This window comes from Aulonocara sp. 'chitande type north' Nkhata Bay, linkage group LG18 (genome assembly GCF_057382095.1).
Source record: "Aulonocara sp. 'chitande type north' Nkhata Bay isolate Kocher_YH1m ecotype deep benthic linkage group LG18, A_spYH_male_GT1.1, whole genome shotgun sequence".
NCBI lineage: Eukaryota > Metazoa > Chordata > Actinopteri > Cichliformes > Cichlidae > Aulonocara > Aulonocara sp. 'chitande type north' Nkhata Bay.
The window spans coordinates 598,292-621,978 of NC_141361.1; the positions used below are offsets into that span (position 1 = coordinate 598,292).

Below are 23,687 nucleotides of genomic sequence, written 5' to 3' on the forward strand. Positions count from 1 at the left end.
GGGGGCTGTTTCAGGGATGATGTCACTTCCTTTGAGTCGTGGCTCCATGTCTCCAGGCTCTACGATTAAAAAGTCAGGTTAGAGGTGGAGCAGAGGTGAGAACAGCGAGCCGTCAGCGAGTCTGACAGTCAGACGGTTACCGCCTCCATCAGGTCCACGGACGCTACCGGTCTGCTCGTGCTCAGAGATCTGGGGGAGGAGGAGCACAGAGGGGCGGAGCTCCCGTGGCGCATGCACACGCTTTGACTGCCGGAGGCGCAGCTGGACTCGTCCTTTGAGGTAGAGAGACTGTCAGCCTGCAGGACGACATGTCAGCATTACTACCAGCACGCCACTGACCTCTGACCTCACAGACAGTGCCAGGCAGGTGGTGACCTTTGCAGGGATGCTGCAGGGGAGGCCGCAGCTCTTGGATGCCGGTGCCGAGGTGGAGGCGACGTAGGAGCTGTGGAGGCGCAGGACCTGCAGGTATCCCTCCTTCTCCACTTTTCTCTTCAGGGTGGAGTTCCAGTGGTTCTTGATGGAGTTGTCCGTCCTGAGAACACAGAGAGGTCAGCGGGTAACCACACACGAGCACCGCCCACCCGCCCCCACCGGTTCCCGTGCCTGCCGGGCAGCAGCTTGGAGATGTCGGCCCAGCGGTTTCCCAGCAGCCTGTGCGCCTGGCAGATGACGCGGTCCTCGTCCAGCGTCCAGCTGCTCTTCTTCACTGTCGGGTTTAGGTGGTTGTGCCAGCGCTCGCGGCACTGCTTCCCATTCCGGGTGTGCAGGTGTTTGGCGACCAGCGACCAGCGTTTCACGCCGTACTTCTGCACCAGCTCTCTGACCTGCACAGGAAGTGACATCGGAGCATGAGCGATGACGGATGCGACGAGGGTCTGACTCTAAGGGGGGCTCATGTGACGGTCCTCACCCTGTGATCCTCCTCCTTCGTCCACGGACCTTTGACCAGGTCTGGATTCTTTATCTGATGCCACCGCCGCTGACACTCCACTGTTGACCTTTGACCCTGAGGCAGACACAGAAGGTGGCGTATGTTCAAACTGCAAAGCCACGAGGCGCTTCCTCACCTTCACTGTAACGGTCTGTGAACTACTCTCTCACCCCGGTCATGGCTGTGGTCACAGGTCGTTTAACCGGAGTGACCCTGAAATCAAACTACTCACTCTGAAATGAAGGGAAACTGAAGACCAGCAGTTTGCTCCGAGGTCGTTCACCAGCCGCTGCAGCTTCTCGTCCTGAGGAGGGAGAGCAGTAGCTCGGTAACGCCTCCACACTGGGCCATATCATACTGTTCACGGTAACACCGGTGTAATGTTGGGCAACGATAGGAAAATGAAAGATGGCGGCAGAATATGGGTAAAACGCGCATGCGCAGTGCCTTTGTTTTCATACGCACACGGCGGCGACGCAGAATGAGAAGAGCGAAAGCGGATCGTTGAATGAAACGAGCGGGCCGTCGTTATTACCGTGTTGTTTGGAAAATACGGCGCACTTAAAATCAATCCTTTGATTTTTCTGAAAGTCGACAGAGCCCCTTATAATCCCGTGTGCCTCATGTATGAACTCTGGTTGTGTTTACTGACCTCGAAACGATTTTATGTGCACGGCGCTCGAAAATGTTTCAGTACGACTTTGCTAAGCTACGAAGCCGCACCGCTTGATGGATTGTGGGAGCATTACGGCTATCGTAGGCGGAGCCTCGCGGAGTGATACGTACTGTGCTTTAACATAATGTTACCGTATTGTGTGTGTATGACCTCTTTTTAAGTTTTGTGGATGTTATACATGGTTATGCTGAGGATACGTCGGCCAGTTTCCACTGGAAATGCCTTTTAGTTAAACTGTCAGCACGAATTTGCATTTGCACTGTTACATGTTTATATTTATTTTAATGCACATAAAAAACAGCTGCTTGTTGAAGTGAAAATACATTGATGGGTTTTTCACTAATAAACTTGTGGAGTTGTAAAGCATTTTGTCTCGTGTCAATTATATCGTTATCGCAAATTTTCAAATGTATATCGTGATAAATATTTTTGGCCATATCGCCCTGCCCTACGTCCGAGCATGCTCAGTCAAAGTGTGCGACGTCGGTCTGAGCCAATCGGCTGCACCGTTGCGTTTGATAAACAATGACCAAAGCCCGAGCTTTCACAGCTCACCCGCTAACACGCGTGTGAGGTTAAAGCTGGATTTACACCAGGACAAGTCAAACACGCGGAAGCGGGACATCAAACCCCGAGTCAGCTGTGAGCGCGAGCAGAGAAGCTTCACCGTGGCAACGGGTAAATAAAGAGCAGAGCCTCCACTTTAATCACATGACGGCGTGTCAGTGCTGACCGTCATGATCGTCTTTAACGGGACAAAACATTTGATCGATTTTGGTACAGGCACAGTTTACTGATGGTTATCAGTTGCCCGTAGCAACAGACTGGATCTGCCCTCCAGTCGGTTTTTATAAGAAAGGTGCGGTTTATGACCATTTCATTTTGTCTAGCTTCTCTGCTTAGGCTGGTGCCTGACATTCACCAAGAGGGTGGAGAGCCCCACGTACCCGGGACTCTCCACCCTTTGGTTGTAGATCCAGATGCGATGAGGAGTCCGAGACAACAGCGAGCAGCTTAGGTCACACAGTCTGTTACCATGGTAACACCCACCCACCACTTCATCTTAGAGTTGTTAGCTAACCCTGTTTCCTGGAGTACGTCCCCCAGTTTGACTCAGAGCTTTAGATTCCTGTGCCTTCATAATAAAAGTGTGCAGCTGGAGGGCTTTTACTGTGAAAGAACACAGGATGTGCACAGAGTGTTGCATCGTGTGTTACCTCGTCTTTTGTCCAGGTAGGCTTCTGTAGAGCGGCTCTGGAGAATCGACCCCCCGGGCCGTTACGTGCCCAACAGCTGGAACGACCCTTCATACTGACACAGAACACACATGCAGCCAATCAGCACGCAGCTCTCTGCATAACACTTCAAGTGAATTAAAATCAGTAAACTTCTCTACAGTGTGACCTGCTGCCCCCTGCTGGTGGGAACTGGGGAGAGGCAATGAGAAATGTACCAAAATAAAAGCAGCTGCAATGTCAGGTGACGTGCAAGAGCCCACTGGACACAGGAAGTGTTTTAAATAGGTGAGGTCAGACGCCAGTGGGGACAGAACGCACTGTGGCCAATGAAGGGGGCGGGTCCTGGAAGCGTCAAGCCGATAAAACGCATCACGGTGACATCACATCAGACACAGACACGAAATCTGCGCATGCTCGCCAGGACACGTTATCAAGTACACCTGCTCAACTGCTCCTCAGCGCAAATATAGAAAGCCAATCACAGGGCAGCAGCTTAGGGATGAAGAGGAGCTGCCGAGGCTTAAACTGAGCACCAGAGTGATGAAGAAGAGTGACGTCAGCTAACGTGGCAGAGGTCAGAGGTCAGAGGAGTCTGATTCTCTGACCTGACCCTGCAGGAGCAGAACCAGGTCTGCCCCCTACAGGCAACACAGGAGTGCTGTTCAGTTATTGATCGTTCGATGGGACGATCGATAACTGAATCTGTGGAAACAGCCAGTGTGTGTGTGTGTGTGTGTGTGTATGTGTGTGTGTGTGTACTCTCACCAGCACCTGCTGCTCCTGTTGCTCATCTCTGCTGCTCAGAGGGAAACACGAAGACCTGCGCGCGCGCGCGCGCACACACACACGCACACACACACACGCGCACACACACACGCACGCACACACACACGCACGCACACACACACACACACACACACACACAGTTTCATTTCAGATACAGTAACAAAAGACAAGTTAATGCTAGTAAATCTCCACCTCAGTATTCAGTCTTTAATATTTGTGAACTTCATTAATTCTAATAAACTGAATCAGACTCGATTCTTCTCGGTGTTCACTTTTCTGTCTTTTTCTTTTTTTAATGTCAATGTCTTTTTTTGATTAAATTAAAAAGAGACTGTAGTTTGATGGTTTTCCTTTGAATACCTGCAGACTGATGTGTTCAAACGCTTTCAGCGCTGCCTGTTGACTGTTCCCTTAAATGATTCAGAGCTCTCTCCCACAGATTTCCGCAGACTTGAATTAGCAGATTTTAATTAAAATTCATTTAAAATTAGACTCTTTCAAAGTAAAAGCCTCACGGGGCTGGCCGTTGGTGGCGGTTAGGCTAGTAGCGTTAGCAATGGGCTAACCCGAGAGCCGCGGGATGGAGACTTCAAACCGCGTTAAAGTGTCAGAGAAACTTTAACTTTAACTCGGTGCCTCTCTGGGCCCTCTGTCCCGTACAGCAGCGGTCCAGTCTGAGACGGTTTTCCCTTTAACTAGTCAAAAAAAACAAAACAAAACGTTTTTCTGTTAACTTACCGGCAACAATTGGAAGGAGAATCACGTGAGAGTACTGGAAGTCTCGTTCTGTGATTGGGGAGGCCTCGATGACGTAATATCGCGGTTTAAATTTTTTTAATGTACCCCTTGTTCCTCTCTCCTGCATGCAAATGCATTCATTTTTAATTTTATTTTGTTGTCCTTTTTCTTCATTTCACGTATTTATTTTTGCTGTTTTTTTTTTTGTTTTCTCTGTGATCCGTCTGTTTTATTATTTTCTTGTACGGATACAGTCAGAATTACAACAATCAGCATGATAACAACAAGCTGAAATTTAAATAATATTACCAAAGAAGTGAAATCTCCAAACTGAATCTAACTCATTTTGAAATGTAATCTGGTTTCTTTTGTTTTGTTGTCCCGCTGACTGTTCAAGGTTTGTTTTTTTTACATGATGCTATAAAAACACCCATCTTCACTCTGACCACGCCTCTCTACAGGTGGATGCTGGATGTCATTAAAGGTGAAGATGACAGCTCAGTAGTGGCAAGTTACATCTCTAAGGCTACGTTCACACTGCAGGTCTTAATGCTCAATTCCGATTTTTTTGTCTCCTCGTTCACACTACAAATAAAATGCGACAGCAAACGCGCTCTAGTGTGAACGCTCAAGCGCCCGCATGCGCAAAAGAAGACGTCACACACAACGCGCTCTGTTTAGACCCAGAGCAACAGTATTGTTTGACTGATGGCCCTTAATATAAAGACTTCGGACTTCACGTTTCCCAATTTTTGCTTTAAGTTATTTTGTTATTTACATAATAATGTAAATAATCTAATAATGATCCTTATTGCTGTTTAAGAGAGGAGCGGTGCTTCAAAGGATAGCTGCAGATTTCTGTCAGAATCTGCAGATTATACAGTACAAATAAAATGTTCACGTTGTCTTCCCAACAGTTTCACTGACATCTACACTGGATGGCCAGGAAGTGTTCGCGATGTCTTCTCTGGCGCTGATAATTGGCTTCAGTCTTGTGTCGGTGACGTAAAAGGCGGATTTAATGCGACTTGACCGTTCAAACAGCAGTCGCTTTCTGAAACATCGGATATGTATCGGATTCAGTACCACATACGAAAGTGACCCAGATCGGATTTGAAAATATCGGATTTGCGCCGTTCACACTGTCACACCAGGATCGGATATGGGTCGCATAGGGTCAAAAAAATCGGATTTGATGCGCTTTCGCCTGCAGTGTGAACGTAGCCTATCAGCAACAAGACGATCCTTCATTAGAGACAGAAACTTTCACCTGACACCTGAGAGATTACAAGGGCTGTGTCCCTGAGACCGCACGCTTGAAGTACACATTTTGAGTGCGGTTACGTCACCGCCACGCGATCCCAATTCGAAGTGTGCTTCAAATGCACACTCCAAATGCGCCGTCGATTTCCCCAAATATCAAGCGTGGTCCGGTGCATGCTTCGTGGTCCCATATATCCCACAATTCATAGCGCAGCGGTGGGTGTAGAGAATTTTGCCGCAAAATACGGCAGAAGGGAGCAGCCGAAGAGGTTTTTTTATTTTCCCCCCCAAACTTTATTGAAATCATAAAGCGAACAGTCAGTCATTCCAGTTCAGTTTGTACAGTAGACATACAAGGAAAATAAGAGTAACAATATACAGCACAATGAAATAAGGATGATAAATAAATACAGGATAAAAAAGAAAAAAGGGGAATGTGACAGACTTCATAACAACTTTGTACTTGAAAGTTGTGACAGCTCATTCGTTGAACATTTCTGAATGAATTTCAATCAATGATAAACCTTTTTCATTGGAAGTTAATTTAAGAGAGTGTAAGTAATATTGAATTTCAATCAAAAACAAATTAAATGATGGGGTTGGGGGTTTTGAAATTTACATTTATGTATATGCGTAGTGCGCGTACTTCAAGCGTGCAGACCCTGAATTGGGACACACCCAGGGAGTCTGATAAAGGCATATCCACCCTGAGCCTAACTTCACCTTTGACCCCACAGGTGTATTTTGCTTTCCCGGGACTGTAAATCTGTGTCTGAGGTGTCTTTGGCTAGGTCTGAATATCTGAAGTAGCTTTTCAGATTCACAAACTGTGAAGTTCTTATTCATCTAAGAATAAAACATCAAAAACTGCTCCTTGTGCTAGCTACAGCTAGCTGTTTATTTTCCAGACCTCCCGTTTACATTCCTGGGCGCCCCCTGTGGGTAGCTTCTTTAATAGCGACTATCATTACACAAACCCCTGCTGGTTCTTTTGTTGTGTCTCTTTGTATAATGACAACAATTCAACAAAACTGAGTCCGATTGAACTAAAGATAGTTGCTGCTAGCGACACTCTGAGGTCATTCACATGCTTCAGCACATCCGTGATGGCAGCAACGGAGGTTTTATTCTTGTTTATGTAGTTTAAAAACGACTTTTTCCGTTTACAGCGTTCAGAAAATGGTGGCCCAATTTGGAACAATAGATATATACTGATGAACAGAAAATCTATTTTTATTCAAGATTGGTTATCAAAAGGTGTTTGGGCAATTGCCCATTTTGTAGACGAGGAAGGACATGTTCTAGGACATCAAGATTTTTGCCAAAAGTTTAATATCCAATGTTCTAAAAGTAAATTTAATCGGGTTATAAAATCCATTCCATTGTCACTTAAAAACATAGTTGTAAATGATATAATATATTCTGACATCTCCCCCAAGTTAAGGCAATTATATATAGATGGTATTCGATTTTGTGATGTTAAATGCAACAATAAGTTTCTTAGATCTTCACTAAGGAGTCTTTATTCTCCAAATTTACTTAGACGTAATTACATATTAAAAGATTTCCAAAGGGAAGAAATCGAAAGAATAAGAACTGATTATATCACCTTCCCTATCCCTCCTAAAGGGAAAGAAGTCCAATTTAAAATCTTGAATAAAATTTACCCGACAAATAGACTCCTTGGTGCTAGATTCAAAATAGAAACGGGTAATTGTGTATTTTGTGAAACAGAAGAGGAGGATTTGGACCATCTATTCTTTTGGTGCAATTTTATACAAATATTTTGGTTGGATTTTCATACCTGGCTTTATTCCAGTGGGATTCAAATTACCCCATTTACCTTAAATATGATAATGTTTGGAGTGTTTTTGAAAGAAAAGAAAGCTAATTATGGTGTTAATGTGTTATTAGTCCTGTGCAAGCAGTTTATACATAAATGTCGTTTTTTAAAGACCAAACCAACACTAGCTTACTGGAAAAACGATTTAAACCTGTTGGTTAAATCTTTGACCTTAGTTAAAAAGAAAAAGGCTGCTTTTTTGTTTCCTTTGTGGAAGATTTTGATTTAGTGAGTTAATAATCTGTTAAATTATGTGACCCCATCTTTATATTTTCTTTTTACTATGTATGAAAGTTGCTAATATGTAAGGAATGTTTATTCTCTGAATCTGTAATATATGGTGCATTTTGTTTGTATGTTAATATTACTAATTTAAAAAAAAGCGTTCAGAAAATGGCCGAAGGTAAAACTCAGTATCCCAGAATCCTTTGCGCGTTACGAAAATTTCCCGGCATGCCGTTCAGCAGAATCCGAGAAGAAGACGGAGCGTCATGATGGAGTCTGGTGGAGGTTGAAGCAAGCAAACGTGCTTCGATCCGAACTGAGTGCAGTCCGAGACGCTCGTGCTCCTGAGGAGAACCACTTCACGAAGCCCCGCGGCGCTCTTTGAGCGCGCGCTAGTTACCTACCTACCTGCTGCGGAGACTGTCGGTGAGTTCATGAGCGCAGTGGCGCCTTGTTGTTCCGCTCCGAGCCGCCATTTAACCCCGTCCTGCAGGCGTCCGCGCGCACCTGGCACACCTGCGCGGGCTAGGCTCACCTCACCGTCTTAATCCCACCTGTATCCGCGCCGAGGCTCACGAGTCCCACGGAGCATTTTCCCGGAGGCGCGTGCTAACGGTTAGCACCCGCTAGCACTATTAGCCGAGTTAGCCGCGTTAGCCCAGCTGCAGCCGGAACCGCTGTGTTTAAATCCGGGATAACCCCACCCCGAGCCTGCGGCGGGTTTTCACCGCAGGTCAGCGTCAGGTGTTCTGTGAGGTGTCCGCGTTCCTCAGGTGGTTTCGGTGGCTGGCTCTCACTGCAGGAGTCCGTGTGTGCCGACATGTGATACCATCAGCTCCTCCACACTGCGATCGCTTCACAGCGTTCATGGTTAGTAAAGTTTATTTAAACCGCGTTTCTCCTGAACATTTGCAGCTGCTCCTCAAAGTCCACAGCCTGCGGGTAGGATGATGACTCGGGCTGAAATCACTGCAGTGTTCGGCTCCTCCACGGCAGGCAGGAGCGGGTTACCTGTCAGGTGTACTGTTCAGGTTCCTTCATGTAGCAGCAGAAAGGCCAGTTGTAAATGCAGATAAAAACAGGTCAGTGAGAGTGTATATGCTCACCTGCTGTGTAAACATGCGTCTGATTCATTTATAAATATTAAATGAACTACCTGCATATACAGTCAGCATTGTTTGCTCTAACTTTTAAAGTTACAATAGTGGACTACAGATGGCGTAGAGTAGCTGTGAGGGTGGTGCAGGAGGCTCTGTGGACTGGTGTGTTTGAGATCTGTGGGGAGAGTACGTGTTACAGGCAGGAGCAGACCTCAGAGGAGCTTCATGGATGTAGTGAAGGAGGACGTGCAGAGGGTTGGTGTGATGGAGGAGGACCCTGAGATAGGAGGAGATGGAGGCAGATGATCTGTTGTGGAGAAGCCGAGGGGAGCAGTTGGATGATGATGATCTGTGACTCCAGGATATCTGCATTATTTTACAGCACAGTTTAGTCTTAGAACCTGGGACTGATGTGCTTACAGAGGGATCAAAGCCTGCATCCAGCCTGGCCAACGTCCGGCTCTTATCACAGTTGGACTGTTTTGGCCTCCAGCAGGTATGAGAATGAGACGAGGAGTCAGCAGGACTGATTCATTCACAGCACAGAGAATGATGTGATTGGCTGTGGATGAGCAGGTTCAACTGAGGGGGACAAACACTTTGGCTGCGTCCACACTGGTGCCAACATGAGTGCAAATTTGACAGTGGTGACCATTGAAATCACTGCTGTTGGTGCGAAGTGGGCGGGCCATGAAAAACTCATGGGACAGAAGCAACTACCAATGAGAGCACAGGATACTGCTGATAAAAACGTTAGACCGTAACCTAGGCAACCAAAGTCTGGGGTTTTCTGGAAGCTGCCGTCTGTCATTCGCAGCGAGCGAGCGATCCCGGTCCGAGGGCTTCTGAGAGCTTCGCAGCTGGATGAGGCCGAATGCTCCGGGGAGTTTTCCCGGGATTCTGTGACCTTAGTTTCCCTGAACTTCCTGTTTCCTGTGAGCATTTCAGCAGCTCTGCTTTGACTGTGGCACGCGCAGCTTGGCAGGGGTTAACGTAGGGCTGCTCGATTATGGCAAAAATGATAATCACGATTATTTTCACTGAAATTGAGATCTCGATTATTTGACGATATTTATTTAACCCTTTAAGACCTACTATAGAACCAAGTCCGCCAGAGCTTATATTATTTTTTTACATGTTGTAGTGCCATTTGTGGGAGCATTTCAAGTTGCTATGCAACTGTTATAGCCCATATTTTAATAATATGTCTGCATTAAGTCCATAGTAACTACATTAATTGCAAAAAAGTGCAATAAACTACAAAAAAAATTGAAAATCGTTTTTGTTTTTTTTTACATATATTTCTACTTTGAGAAATTTAAGAGGTTTATCCCTCAAAACTTTAAATACAAAAAAGTTGCAAAAAATAGTTTACAACAACAGGAAATTTAGTTTGAGTATCTTCATAGTTTTATTTTGGAGATACAGCAATTTTTATATAATGCAGGAAAAACAAAAAACAATCCTATGATGCAAATTTGCAAAGAAAACAGTAGGTGCATCAAAATAAACTATTTCCAGCAGTGCAATTTGAGTTCTAAGCATCACAGAAACTATTCAGAAAAGTCAAACATGACTTATAAAAACACCAGTATAGGCTTTTAAGGCCTACGAGTAAAAAAACTACAATTTCCGCGAAAATGACGTCGCTTCCGGTTTCGGCCAGGAAATGGCGGACATGTGATAGTTCGCGCTGACGTCTGTTTCACTGTGGGAAGTGTTACGAACAGCTGATGGATCGGCAAAGCGTGTTTCTGGAATATTATGTTTTTGTTCCTGCAAGAGCTTTTTATGCAATTTTTGCAAAGCTTTATGTGGAAGGAAACCGTGACTGAGGACAAGCTGATGGCATCAGATGCAAGTACAACTCCTCTGGTTTATTGTGCTAGCTTACACGGTTCAGGTTCTACAGGGATTTAAAAATAGTTACACAAAACGGAGCGTGCTGCTCTGACCGGCTTTAAAGGGTTAACAATGACTTTAAAAAATAATATAAAATAGTGTGCAACACCACTGAAGTTTTTTTTACCTCTCTTTTCCAAATAACTTCTGCTTAGCTTTCCGAGCTTCCCTCGGGTCCTCTTAATCAGCGGTCTCCAACCTTTTTTGTGCCACGGACGGTTTATGCCCGACAATATTTTCACGGACCGGCCTTTAAGGTGTCGCGGATAAATGAGGGAGGGGCTAATAATCGGCGCCGTCATTTTTAATGATCGTTGAAAGCCCAGATCGTAATCGTGATTAAAATTCGATTAATTGAGCAGCCCTAGGTTAACGGTCTTCTTCTGTGTTTTTGAGTCTGGGCGCTAGCCTTACTGTGACGTTGTCTGTTTGTTAAAATGTTAATGTGGCGCTGGTGTGATCGTACAGACGGCTCAGAGGCTGCCGTAAAGACGTGGACGTGAAGCACGCTGCAGGCACGCTGCAGGCACGCTGTGATGCTGTTACTGTTGCAGTCTGGTGACATGTGAGGACGTCAGGTGAACATGTCTGTCTGTGGCCTGTCTATCAGACTGCGGGTGGGCGTCACTCTGAGGTTAGCTGAATGTGGGCCAGTTCAAACACCTGACCTTCGCAGGTGTTGCACGTCTGACAGGAACTATGACGCGTTGGCGCCCTGCTGTTGTTGCTGCTGTAATAAGCACAGTTCAGGGGTCGGGGCTGAGGTTTGAGCTGTGGTCCACCTTCTCTGGTGTTTCACACGATTACTGGAGAAACTGAGGCAGGTTGTTTTTGTCCATGTCTAAAATAATGACGTTTATGTTGGTGACATCACCTGGTAACAGCACGAAGGCGTGTCTTAATCCAGGACAGACATAGATTAAGACCTCGCGGCGCCGGCGCTCGCGGTGTCCTGCGTTTGTCTGTTTTGAAGGTTAAATTCAGTTGTTTTTTTGCTGTAAAATTCTTTTTGAAGTTCATTTTTTGTTTCGTTCTCACGAGCCCCTCCAACTTCTGAAAAGCTGGTCCCGGTGACTCTTATTTGGGGGAGGAGCTTAAAGTGTTTGCGTCTTCCTGGCGCTACAACAGGAACAGACTGTTTGCTCCTCCCTTGCGAAAACGAGCTAACCGCAGTCTCTCTGCCCTCCGTCTGCAGGTTAACTGGTCGCCATGGCGACGGACGTGGGCTCACCGCAGCGCTTCTTCCATATGCCGCGTTTCCAGCACCAGGCGCCGCGGCAGGTGTTCTACAAGAGGCCGGACTTCGCCCAGCAGCAGGCCATGCAGCAGCTCACCTTTGATGGCAAGCGCATGAGGAAGGCCGTGAACCGCAAGACCATCGACTATAACCCGTCCGTCATCAGATACCTGGAGGTGCACACCTGTAAAGCTAATGCTAAGCACGCCGTGTAGCATGTGATCGGGTTTCAGGCGTCACGCTGTCTTTTCTTTCTCTGCAGAACCGTTTGTGGCAGCGAGACCACCGAGACTTCAGGGCCATCCAGCCCGACGCAGGATTCTACAACGACGTGAGTCTGCCAGCAGGGGGCGTGGCAGCCCGACCCTCTGTTACACCCAGCACACGTGTCATACAGGAGCTCCCGCCCACAGCACACGCCTGCTGTGCAGCACGAGTTTGTTTTCACCTGATACGAGTCTGAAATTTCTCGCTCTCGTCTCGCCCGCAGCTCGTTCCTCCCATTGGCATGTTGAGTAACCCGATGAACGCCGTCACCACCAAGTTCGTGCGAACCTCCACCAACAAAGTCAAGTGTCCCGTGTTCGTCATCAGGGTGAGCCGCATCACTTCCTGCTCACCTGTTTGTGGCACAGGGATGTGTGTTGTGGCCGTTTGAGGCGTGACTGTTTGTGCTTCCTGTCTGTCTCCAGTGGACTCCCGAGGGCCGCCGCTTGGTGACCGGAGCCTCCAGCGGGGAGTTTACTCTGTGGAACGGACTCACCTTCAACTTCGAGACCATTTTACAGGTAACCAGCCGTCCCACTGTCCTTCCCAGTTAAGACTGGTTTGGACAGGAGGGTCTGAATCACACCTTTAAGTCTCAGCAGGCTTCACTCGTCCCTAACGCCCCCCCTCTCCGTCCTCCCCCTGCAGGCACACGATAGTCCGGTCCGGGCCATGACCTGGTCTCACAACGACATGTGGATGCTGACGGCCGACCACGGCGGCTACGTGAAGTACTGGCAGTCCAACATGAACAACGTGAAGATGTTCCAGGCTCACAAGGAGGCGATTAGAGAAGCCAGGTTTATACCCAATCTCCCATTCTCTGTAGTTCTGGCCAGTCTGTGCTGCACGCTGTCGGCCACACGGGGGTGCCACCTCCGCTCTCGCCACATTTTGTGTTTGTTGTGGTCGAGTAATGACAGATGTAAGCGTGTGCTGTTGCAACACTGCAGTGATCTGTTGTTCATATTCTACCTGCTGTGGCAAATGAGCTGTTATCTGTGTACACAAATAAAGTGATCACATTGATTATCTGCTCCGGGCGCGCCCCGTGCTGTCGGTGGAGAGGAGATCAATAAAGGCTCCAATAAAGTTTGAGGAGGGATCAATAAAGTAAACTGTAGCTGTTTAAATAAAGGTTTGAACTCAAAGTCTGCACCTTAAACACAGGGATCCTACGTTTCCCATAATGCAGCTGGGCAGTCGTCCTTCCAGTTTGTTACATCATCAGGGTACAAATGACGTCACACAGCAGGACCGTTTGGTTCTGGTTAGTCAGGCTGAGGGAGAGGCTGGGACCAGCAAGCTAAACTTTGACCCCCAGCAGGAACACCTGTACAGAGTGATGTCATCAGGTGTGCCACTCCTGAGTCCTCTGCAGGTGTTCCTGTTACTCTGTCCACCGTCTATGTTGACAATACCAGGAACATTTGGCCAAAGAGCTTTGTCCTTTTAGAGTCAGGGCAGGACTACGTTACCCACAATCCACTGGTTTCTCCAGCAGTGCAGTTGTAGAACTGTAGTTATTAGTCCGAGGCAAGTCCACAAGGAAGCTTAGCCTAGCTTAGCTCAGCGGCTAAATAAAACACGAACTTGTACGTGCGAGGGACACCATGCTCATTTAGCCTCCTTGGAGACCGGCTCAGATTGGGTCCAGTTCCTTCAGCCTGTCTGTGATTCTGTCAGTGATTCTGAGTTGATGTTATTGATTGGTCTGTTTACATTTCCAGCTGCACATTAAAAACAGCGACGTCATCCTGAAACGTTGATTCTGTTCATCTGTACATTTTCAGTTGCAGAAACGTTTCATCATCATCAGGTGACTTCTTCAGTATCAGCTGACTGCAGGTTTCATGATCAGTGATATGTTCGTTGGTCAATGGTGAGGTTAATTTGCATATTAACGATCATGAAGGTGACCTCACCGCCCATTGCTAGTCAGAGGGGCGAGTGTCAGTCATTGTGCAGATGTGCTGTTTATAAGGAAATCTGCAGTCAGCCGACACTCGATGACCACGCCGACATGCGTCTGCACTGAAAGCGTCCAATGAACAGAATCAACTTTCCTTACCTGGAAGATTGAGCATGCATCAAGACACGATGATGTCACAGCGTTTGATTGGTTATGTTTAAATTAGAGTTTTACACAGCAGAGGATGATTGGTCCGTTGCTCACTCAAACTAAACAATGTTCACCTCAGGACAGCTGTTGTTAAGTCTTATTCACCACCTCATTGCACCACCGTAAATGTGTTTAAATGTGGTTCACACGGGGTTTACAACTGAACAACCACCTGCTGCTGACTCGCTTCAGCCTTTGTTGTTCCTCGTGTTCATGCTAAGCTAGGCTGAGCTCCAGCCTCACAAATGAGCTGAAAAAAACTAGAAACTGCTAGCCTAGCTTAGCACAGGAACTGGGCCCATGGGTAAAATGTGTCTGAGGTCATGTGGAGTTCAGACGGTTTAAACATGATGAGAGTGACCTCTCTAAACTTCAGCAGAGACTTTAAATGGTGCCAAAACCAAAGCGAGTCAAACATAAATGATGTTTTTAGTCTTCAGAGCTCAGCTTAAGTTCTTCTCCTATTTGTGAGGCCGACAAACGGCTTGTCCTCTGCGCTGAAGCGAAGGCGTTACCTGCTCTCCGATTGGCTCTGCTAAACAGTCGTTTGTGCAGAATTCAGGTTTATTTATAGAGCACATAATTTCAACAGCAGTCGCCCTGAGGTCTTACAAGTCCAACCTGAATGCCCCGCCCCTCCACCCCCTCACCAGCTGTTGGTTATGAGACGAAGCACTTTAGTATTTCATAATGTAATTTTATTCTTCACAGATTAAATCTTCTGTCAAAGCTCCTCTTTAACTCTGTCTTAATAACCTCGGAGCCTGCAGCCTGCTCATTATACGCGGGAGTGGGCGGGGCAGGTGGTGGACATCGTAACCATGGCTCCCTGTGCAGTTTAGGACGATTGTGGCATACGTGCGCTCGTGTATTTCATGCGCTTTATTCTCGTGACCATCAGCTGATCCCAGTTCCTGCCACCTGAGCAGCTGCTGTGCACCGCCTGCAGACCAGCTCGCTGTGTCTGGTCCCACCTGAAGCTCCTTAACCTTCAAGTTACAGCCGAGTCTCTGAGTGGGCTGCTGTCCAGGAGTTTCTAATCATATATTAATGTTAATGTGGAAATGCAGCCAGTGTGATCAGGAAGGACAGTCAAGTGGAAAAAAGAATTCCAGAACATAAAGTGTTACGCACGGAGAGAGGCAGCAGGGTATTTTTATTTTTAAGCTCCACCTGTCACATGTAATCGATGTGCAAACGTACAGTGCTCATCTTCAGAGCTCCGACACACAGAAAGAAGACCGAGGCCCTCTGCTGGGCACTGATGGTACTGCAGGAGGGTCACGGGGTCATCTATGATGAAACTCTAAGCTGGAGGGTGAAGTTGAGCGTGAATGGTCAAAGATTAAAGTGAGTGATACAGATTTGTGCAGCGAGGTCGTTTCAGTCTGAGGATGGCCGACGGTGGTGACTCAGCCGGGTCAGGGTGCTGAGACGTCTGAGCGGGACGTCAGATGGACGTGTGTCTGGTTTTAGGTCACTCTCGCTGTCTGCGGTGCGTTTGCTGATGTCGCCATAGGTTTGAAATCCTCCGTCGGCGTGTCACCAACTGAACGCCCACCTTTTATAAAGCCTTCCTTCACCTGCTGCTGCGATCATGTGCCATACCTGTGGTGGACGTGATGCCGGTGACCTGGACTTGGTCCAGAAACCTCCGTTCCTGGTTTAACTGTTGAGCCATGTTTCAGGAGGAGCAGGTCCTGGTCCTGGATCGGCCTCACATAAGGTCGAGGCTCACTTCTTAAATCTGAAGTCAGGTGTCTTCATCGTCCCGGCGCACTCGTGTTTAACCCAGACGTGTTTCAGAAACGCTTTTCACCAACAGGAACGCGTGGACCCGAGCTCACAGATTTATCACGTTCAACCTGAAGCAGCACTTTACAGGAACGACGAGCTCCGTGAGCCGAGTGTGATGTCAGGGCTGCTGCGGGTGCACTCGGCTGGTCTGGGTTCTCTGCATGAGCGTTTCAGAGCTGTAACAAAGTTCCCGCGCGTAGGACTAATGGAGGTTATCTTATCCAAATACCAACAATGGAGGCAGAATAGAATAGACTAGAATGGCCCTTTATTGTTGTTGTACAATGACGTTATGTGTGCTCCACTGTGCAGGAGCAAAGTAGACGGCAGGAACAGTGGAGGTCAAAGTGCTGGCAGAACAGACTTGGTGTGAATAGTCTGTGTGTGGGAGTGGGCTGAGTGATGAGGGTCACAGCTCAGATGGGGGGGGGGGATTCTGCCTAAACAGTCAGGATGGCCCAGGGGAAGAAGCTGTTAGTGAGTGTGGAGGTGTGGGATCTGATTGACCTGAGGCTCCAACCACAGGGCAGCAGGTCAAACGGGTAGTGGGCGGGGTCTCCTGTGATGGCCCTGGTTTACCTGAGACAGGAGGATCTGGGGATGGCCTCCAGGGGAGGTGTAAATGAGCGTCTGTGCAGCCTTCCTGTTCTCAGTCGTGGCCCCCGAGGACCAAACACCAGGCAGGAGGAGAGCACGCCGAGGAGCAGGCCAGCAGCAGCTCCTGGTCCAGGTTATTCTTCCTCAGGACACAGAGGACGTGCAGCTGCTGCTGGGCCTTCTTTACCAGGGCGATGGTGTCGTGGGTCCAGGTGAGCTCAGCGGAGACGTGGGTGCCCAGAAACTTGAAGATGGAGGCAGATCACCCACTGATCCCTGATCACTGTCCAGGCTCAGCTGTGTCCTCCACGCCTGAGCCCTGTGCAGTGTCACTCAGCATCCAGCAGGTGGAGCTGTTTGAGCTCCTCAGAGGAGGAGGAGCAGTTCAGCCTGTAAAACCTGCAGATGAAGAGTAACTGAGTACTGTTACTCCAGTACAGTACTTGGATAAGAAACCTCAGATATCCAGATGTGGTGATGTTTGTGTCCAGGCTCGTCAGCAGCAGTGAGGCGTTCAGGTTCAGTCGTAGACTTTTGGGTCCTGAGCGAACTGAGACAAACGCGTCAGTGAGCTCGTGCTTCAGTCTGTTTTATTAAAAGAAGGAAATGATTGGCTCATAAGGAGGCTGCAGAAAGCAGCTCAGACTCAAACGTGGATGAGTAGGTTTGCACAAAAACAGCTGGTCGTGGACAGATGTGAGGTTGTCATGGTTACAGTAAACAGGATGGATGTTGTTTCACAGGACAGCCGATCAGTCTGTTTCACTGACTCACCTACACGAGGTGCTGGAACCTGCACGTTTAGACTTTCTCCTGAAAATGGTCGATAATATTCTTCACGTGGTCGTCGCGCTCCGTCGTACCCGACAGACGAACCTAAGAGTTCAGGTCTTCCACAGGAGGCGGGAAGAGTTTTTTTTAAACGTTAATTTAAACGTTGACGCGTCTGCTGAAGGTCGTCGCTGACGTCGCTCAGCTCAACACGATGTAAATCAAACAGCTGCCGTGACAACAGGAGTTTAAACGCTACGTTTCTCGTCCAGCTGCGCGTGGCGTCGCTGTAATTAAGCTGTCACTCTCAGCCTCTGTAACCGACCAATCACAGCTCTCCTCTTTTCCTTTATCTGCTCCCAAACTGCTGTTCATTAGACCAGATGCATGATGGGAACAGAAACCGCAAGCAGTGAGTGTTGGGAAGTCACGGCGTGGTTTAGAAAGGATGTGATGTCAGAGTTCAGCGGCACGTTGTTGGGTCGGCGAGCGTGATGTCATTTATTCAGCGTTGCCCAGGTGAGCACGAGGCTGTGGCAGACTCCCCTGTGAGTACTTTTACTGCAGTACACAGAGTACTTCCTGCTGGGTGGTTAATAATCCCGACATAGAACCAGAAACGCTGAGCGCTGATTGATCAGCTGATTGATCACCTCCACTCTCCTGAGCGCCCACCCCCAGCTCCTCTTCCCACATGAGTCATGTGACCAGTCTCAGGTGACTGTTAGCTGTGGTTCTCAAGTTGTGGTGCGGCGCCCCGCGATGGCTCATGAAGGGTAAAGCTGATGATGAATTGGTTAGAAAATTGTGACCTCTGACCTGAGGGGCTCCTGGATGTTTCTCTGTGTCGCATTATTGATGAGTCTGATCTGTGATTGGTTGCTGGCAGACAGGTTTGTGACTCCTCCCCTCTTCTTTATCTTTAGTTTCTCTCCGACCGATAATAAATTCGCCACCTGCTCAGATGACGGCACGGTGCGGATCTGGGACTTCCTGCGCTGCCACGAAGAGCGAATCCTCAGAGGTAGGAACCGAACAATCAGAGGCCCTTCAGCTCCGCCCCTTGCTGTCATGTAGTCCTCACCCGTGTGTGTGTGTGTCTCAGGTCACGGTGCTGATGTAAAGTGTGTCGACTGGCACCCCACCAAAGGCCTGGTGGTGTCGGGCAGCAAGGACAGCCAGCAGCCAATCAAGTTCTGGGACCCAAAGACGGGACAGAGTCTGGCTACACTGTGAGTCCCCCGCTGACCTCTGACCTCTGAGCCTGATGGTGTGTTTAGGACGCGTAGATGATAAACTGAGGCGTTATCGCTGAAACGAGAACAAAGACTGAAGTCGAAAAAACAACATTAATATAAAATAGGAATTTCTATGAGCACAATCTGACAGGTGTGTCTCTCATCAGCCACGCCCACAAAAACACGGTGATGGAGGTGAAGTGGAACCTGAATGGTAACTGGCTGCTGACAGCGTCACGTGACCACCTGTGCAAGCTGTTTGACATCAGGAACCTGAAGGAGGAGCTACAGGTGTTCAGGGGACACAAGAAGGAGGCCACAGGTGAGGGTGGGGCACGCTTAACCTGCATGTTAACGTCTGGCCCCGCCCCCATTCTCACACTGCTCTCTCTGTTTTTTCAGCGGTGGCGTGGCATCCTGTCCATGAAGGCCTGTTCGCCAGCGGAGGCTCCGACGGGTCGCTGCTCTTCTGGCACGCAGGGTATGACGAGACCAGTGTAGGCCACGCCCACTCGCTCCTGCCATTTTTAATACACTCTCTCTGTTCTCACCAAATTGGATGGTCCCACACATCGCATCCATGTTTAACCTGAGGTATTGAGTATCATTCTGCATGATTGGCCAACAAATCTGTGTGGGCGTGGCCTCAGCAGTTAGAAGTCTATAAAGCAGAAGCAGGTGTGCTCAGGTTACTAAACCGGAGTAATAGCATCACACAGCATCACGACCTTCTGCAAAACAATTGTCTCCGTTGGTGTTGTCAGGGTGGAGAAGGAGGTCGGGGGGATGGAGATGGCTCACGAGGGGATGATCTGGAGTCTGGCCTGGCACCCACTGGGTCACATCCTGTGCTCCGGCTCCAACGACCACACCAGGTACTCGCACACCTCGCCATGGTCTTCATCTTTCTGGCTGCCTCTCCTCCTCCTCCATGTTGGAGTGCAGCTGCTGATGGTTGTCCTGGTTCAGAACCAGCAGGCGGTCCTGGCTCCTCAGCAGAACCAGGACCGCCTGCTGGGGAAACATGGAGGCTGATTCCTAGAGTTGCTCTCTAAAGTCTTCTGTCTTTAACCTTCTCAGCAAGTTCTGGACGAGGAACCGGCCGGGCGATAAGATGAGAGACCGTTACAACCTGAACCTGCTGCCTGGGATGTCGGAGGACGGCGTGGAGTACGGTGAGCCGTGGAGGACAAACGACTGTCGGCGTTTGCAGGTTTTTCTGTCCTCAGCTGATTCCACTGCGCTCTTTTATTTTCAGACGACGTGGAGCCAAACAGCATCGCCGCCATCCCCGGGATGGGCATCCCCGAGCAGCTGAAGGCGGCCATGGAGCAAGAGCAGAGCAGTAAGTCTGACCTCCGTGAACGAGACATTGTTTGTGCTGCTGCAGGAGGAGCCAGACGTTGTTTCAGAATAAACGAGGTTCTGTTTGTAAGTCGTGGTTCGTTTTCCCCGAGCGTTGGCAGTCAGAGGTTCACTCCTCGGACTGCAGATGAGGCTCACGCTCAGGAAACGGCTCACCGCTGACTCAACGTCTCAGAGGACAGAAGCGGCTGAACAGGGAGCACGGGCGCAACTCTCTTCCTCACACAGGTGTGACTCTGTCCACAGGTAAAGAGGCGGATCCTGAGGTGGAGATGTCCATCCCTGGGCTGGACTGGGGCGTGGACGAGGTCATGGGCAAAGACGCTAAGAAGGTCCCTCAGAAGAAAGTCCCGTACGCCAAACCGATCCCTGCGCAGTTCCAACAAGTGAGCAGTCAACTCGCCGCACTTTAAACTCCGCCTCCTGAAGGCGCGGTCGTCGGCACACTGAATGCAAATGTCTCTCTCCTCACAGGCCTGGGCGGAGAACAAAGTGCCGGTGATGCCTCCTTCTGGAGATCTGTCCAAAGACAGGAAGGTGGAGCAGAAAGTGGAGATGAAGAAGAAGACTCAGGCGGAGATCGAGCAGGAGATGGCGGCTCTGCAGTACACCAACCCCATGCTGCTGGAGGTGAGCGCGTCTGCCGCCGCCGGCCGATTGCCCATTCCACTCCGATCGTTAGAGTTCAGCTGTAGCTCAACCTGATTAATCCCACGGAGAAAAAACACCCGCTGCGCCTCGGAAACGTGAAGCGTTAACCGTGTTTCTTTAGCTTTGTTGTGAACGCCGTCACCTTCAACATTTGGTTTTACTCCAGAAGCTGAACAGCGTCTGTTCTTGCCACTGTGGTCCCGTTTCCACGGTGACCCGAAGCCTCCTTTACGCGTCCTCGATCACTAACGTGTCTCAGCTTGTTTTAGGAAAGTGTGAGAATTCCTTTTGTTGCCATGCAAACGCATCGATAGACGATCAGAGCGGCTATGAGACCTTCGTAGGAACACTGAAGCCTTAATGAAACCTCACGTCTGCTTCCTCACCCTGATTGTTTTTTCTCTCTGCAGCAAATGAAGATGGACAGAATGAACCAGATGAACACGGATGGCAACATGGGCCCCCCACAGGGACAGGGCTCGATGCCCCCCTTCCCGGGCCCCGGCGGTCCCGGGGGCTCCATGCCTCCTGGTCAGCAGGGCTGTCCTCCAAACATGCCTCCTCAACAGATGTCCAACACCATGGGCCCCCCAATGGGCCCTGGAGGCATGCAGCCTACATTTATGGGCCCTGGACAGATGGGCCCACCCTCTGGACCCCAGTCTCACCAGGGGCCCCCTCAGAGCATGATGGGGCCACCGGACATGCAGGGGCCCCAAGGTATCCAGAGACATCCCGGCCCCCCAAGAAACATGGGCCCCCAGGGGTCCCATGGTATGGGACCCAGAGGGATGCAGGGGCCCCCTGGTGGCATGATGGGCCCACCCCCTCGAGGAATGGGTCCAAGAGATCCTCAAGGACCCCCACCTCAGGGGGCCATGATGCCACCTCAAGGGAACCTGATGGGCCCCCAGAGTTCTATGCAGGGGGGGATGATGGGGCCCCCACCAAGGACACATGGGAACATGCCCAACAACTATGGCATGGGCAACATGCAGGGGCCCCCAGGAGGGATGCACGGACCTCCAGGAAACATGCAGGGGCCCCCTGGTAACATGCAAGGACCCCATGGAAACATGCAGGGGCCCCCTGTTAACATGCAGGGCCCCCACGGAAACATGCAGGGGCCACCAGGAAACATGCAGGGACCCCCGTACATGCAGCACCAGGTGAGCTCCTGTAGATGTTTGGCTGGTCCACAATCAGCCCTGTGTGTGACAGACTGACGCTGACTTTATGTGGTCTCTGCAGGGTCAGAACTCGGGGCCCATGATGCATGGGATGGGGCAGCAGGGGCCAAACAACAAAGGTAAAACTGTCCTGAGTCAGATGTGGCTATTCTCAGGGCTCCTGTTCGGGGCTCTGGTGTATTTTGCCTTCTTGAGTCCTAACAGTCACTGTTGACTCCTTTTATTCATCAGACCCTCGAGGGCCACCTCCAAGCCACCACATGGGCCCTCCGGACCGGCAGGGCCCAGGGGCACCAGACCAGGGCTCAGGGTCATACTGGGGAGACAACCAGCAGGGCCGACATGGGTCGCAGGACTTTGACGGAGGCCAGGATTTCCACAGCAGAGAGGAAGGCTGGAGGCCAGGACCAGGATATCAGGGGGGAGGAGGAGGAGGAGGAGGCGGCGGCGGCCACAGGGGGGCAGGACACCGAGGAGGAGGGAGTGCAGGGAACTGGGGACCCGATGAGCGGTTCGGTGGGGAAGGCTTTAGAGGACGGAGAGATGACAGGTGAGTCCCTGATCACAGACTGTAATCAACGATGGTTGTAGGGTCATGCACTGTGCCTGAAGTCCAGCAGGGGGCGTCTCGTGCTCACCTGATCTCTGAGAATCGTTTCCTGATGAGTTTGTTCCAGAACCTCAGAGTGTGGCCTTGGACTGTTTCAGGTACAGAGGAGGCGGCCCAGGCCGGCCTGGCGGTCGAGGTTACCCCGATGACTACGGCGGCCAGGAGGAAGGTTTCGATGGCCCTGAGGAGATGGGTCGAAGCTGGGACTCCGGAGGCCACGGGAGGCCGCCTCGAGGAGGTGTTCCGCCCAGAGGAGGAGGTGAGTCTGGTTCTGGCGTGCCCCCTGCTGCTGAGTCCCTCTTACTGCAGGCTCAGGAACGCCAGAATCAGGTCCGAGTCCACACAGTCCAGAAAACCTGCAGCTGAGGCTGAACTCTTATTGTGGCGGTGCCTCTTCCTGTCTGTAGGTCACGATGGTTATCGGGACGGGCAGCAGATGCACGAAGGGTCGACTCCGACCGGTCGAGAGCGCCCCTCCTCCATGCAGGGGATGGACATGGCGTCGCTTCCCCCCCGCAAGCGTCCGTGGCAGGATGGCCCAGGAACCGGCGACCCGCGAGAACACGAGTCAGAGCGACCCGACGGAGGTGAGCGACGTGTTTTCAGTTTTGCTCTGCTGTAACACTCTCACCTTTTTAAAAAACAGCTTTTGAGCTGATATTTAAATGTTTTAAAAATGAATCCTCATCCCGCTCTGTGTTGTCGAGCAGGTCGCCCGCAGAGGGAGGATGGCGGTTATGGCCCGTCTGGTCGAGGTGGGCGTGGCGGTTGGGGCCCCGTAGGAGGCCCCAGGAGAGGAGGACCGCCACCCAGAGGAGCACCAAGGGGGGGCCGGAGCCGGTAGTCTTAGAGAAAGAAGAAGAACAAAAGTCCCATGATCCTCCTCTCCTCTGGTCATCCCCCTGCTGGTCCCTGCACAGACTGAGGGCAGGGCTTCCTGCTGGACTAGTGGTCATGTGACAGGCTGAGGCCTGTTCTGGCTCGTGATTGGTGCTGCAGAGACTGTACCGGCGTCTTTTATTCACCTCGTCTGCAGCGTTTGTCCTTTTGTAACAGATTTCTATGTTTGTGTTTTCACTGAGGTGGACAATAAAGATTCACACTTCAAACTCGTCACAGCGACTCCACCTGTGCACG

At 49.9% G+C, this 23,687-nt stretch overlaps 2 protein-coding genes across 9 annotated transcripts in view; one reads left to right on the forward strand and one right to left on the reverse strand.

The window, feature by feature from the left end:
* The window catches only part of LOC147307525 (uncharacterized), an 8,793-nt gene extending 4,025 nt beyond the window's left edge, over nucleotides 1-4,768 (reverse strand). For 4 of the 7 annotated variants that reach the window (XM_086271752.1, XM_086271754.1, XM_086271750.1 and 1 more), the window contains exons 1-9: nucleotides 3,995-4,366; nucleotides 3,614-3,668; nucleotides 2,828-2,921; nucleotides 1,167-1,238; nucleotides 914-1,009; nucleotides 607-827; nucleotides 376-535; nucleotides 141-296; nucleotides 1-59 (exon numbers count right to left, since the gene is read on the reverse strand). The exon at nucleotides 1-59 is cut by the window's left edge and continues 70 nt beyond it. In XM_086271752.1, the coding sequence (XP_086127878.1) occupies nucleotides 1-59; nucleotides 141-296; nucleotides 376-535; nucleotides 607-827; nucleotides 914-1,009; nucleotides 1,167-1,238; nucleotides 2,828-2,921; nucleotides 3,614-3,639 (884 nt within the window). In that variant the 5' untranslated portion in view covers nucleotides 3,640-3,668; nucleotides 3,995-4,366. The other 3 variants (XM_086271748.1, XM_086271749.1, XM_086271751.1) reach the window with 3 other exon arrangements.
* Nucleotides 4,769-7,922: 3,154 nt separating this feature from the next.
* On the forward strand, nucleotides 7,923-23,666 carry wdr33 (WD repeat domain 33). 2 transcript variants are annotated; one of them, XM_086271682.1, is made up of 21 exons: nucleotides 7,923-8,129; nucleotides 11,901-12,118; nucleotides 12,205-12,273; nucleotides 12,433-12,537; nucleotides 12,635-12,730; nucleotides 12,858-13,009; nucleotides 18,423-18,520; nucleotides 18,602-18,728; nucleotides 18,902-19,056; nucleotides 19,137-19,215; nucleotides 19,499-19,609; nucleotides 19,815-19,909; nucleotides 19,993-20,079; nucleotides 20,346-20,485; nucleotides 20,574-20,729; nucleotides 21,161-21,919; nucleotides 22,002-22,059; nucleotides 22,172-22,490; nucleotides 22,649-22,809; nucleotides 22,958-23,137; nucleotides 23,261-23,666. In XM_086271682.1, exons 2-21 carry the CDS (start codon nucleotides 11,915-11,917, stop codon nucleotides 23,392-23,394), a joined length of 3,285 nt encoding a protein of 1,094 aa, XP_086127808.1. In that variant the 5' UTR covers nucleotides 7,923-8,129; nucleotides 11,901-11,914; the 3' UTR covers nucleotides 23,395-23,666. The 2 variants fall into 2 exon arrangements, with proteins under 2 accessions (XP_086127808.1, XP_086127809.1); XM_086271683.1 differs by lacking the exon at nucleotides 7,923-8,129 and adding an exon at nucleotides 8,148-8,573.
* Nucleotides 23,667-23,687: the final 21 nt, after the last annotated feature.

Excerpts from the sequence above, each read along its gene's own strand:
- wdr33 (XM_086271682.1), top strand. The coding sequence starts at position 11,915 with ATGGCGACGGACGTGGGCTCACCGCAGCGCTTCTTCCATATGCCGCGT. Across the intron at positions 12,731-12,857 it reads ACTTCGAGACCATTTTACAG|GCACACGATAGTCCGGTCCG; the intron begins GTAACCAGCCGT and ends CTCCCCCTGCAG. Across the intron at positions 22,491-22,648 it reads AGAGGACGGAGAGATGACAG|GTACAGAGGAGGCGGCCCAG; the intron begins GTGAGTCCCTGA and ends GGACTGTTTCAG.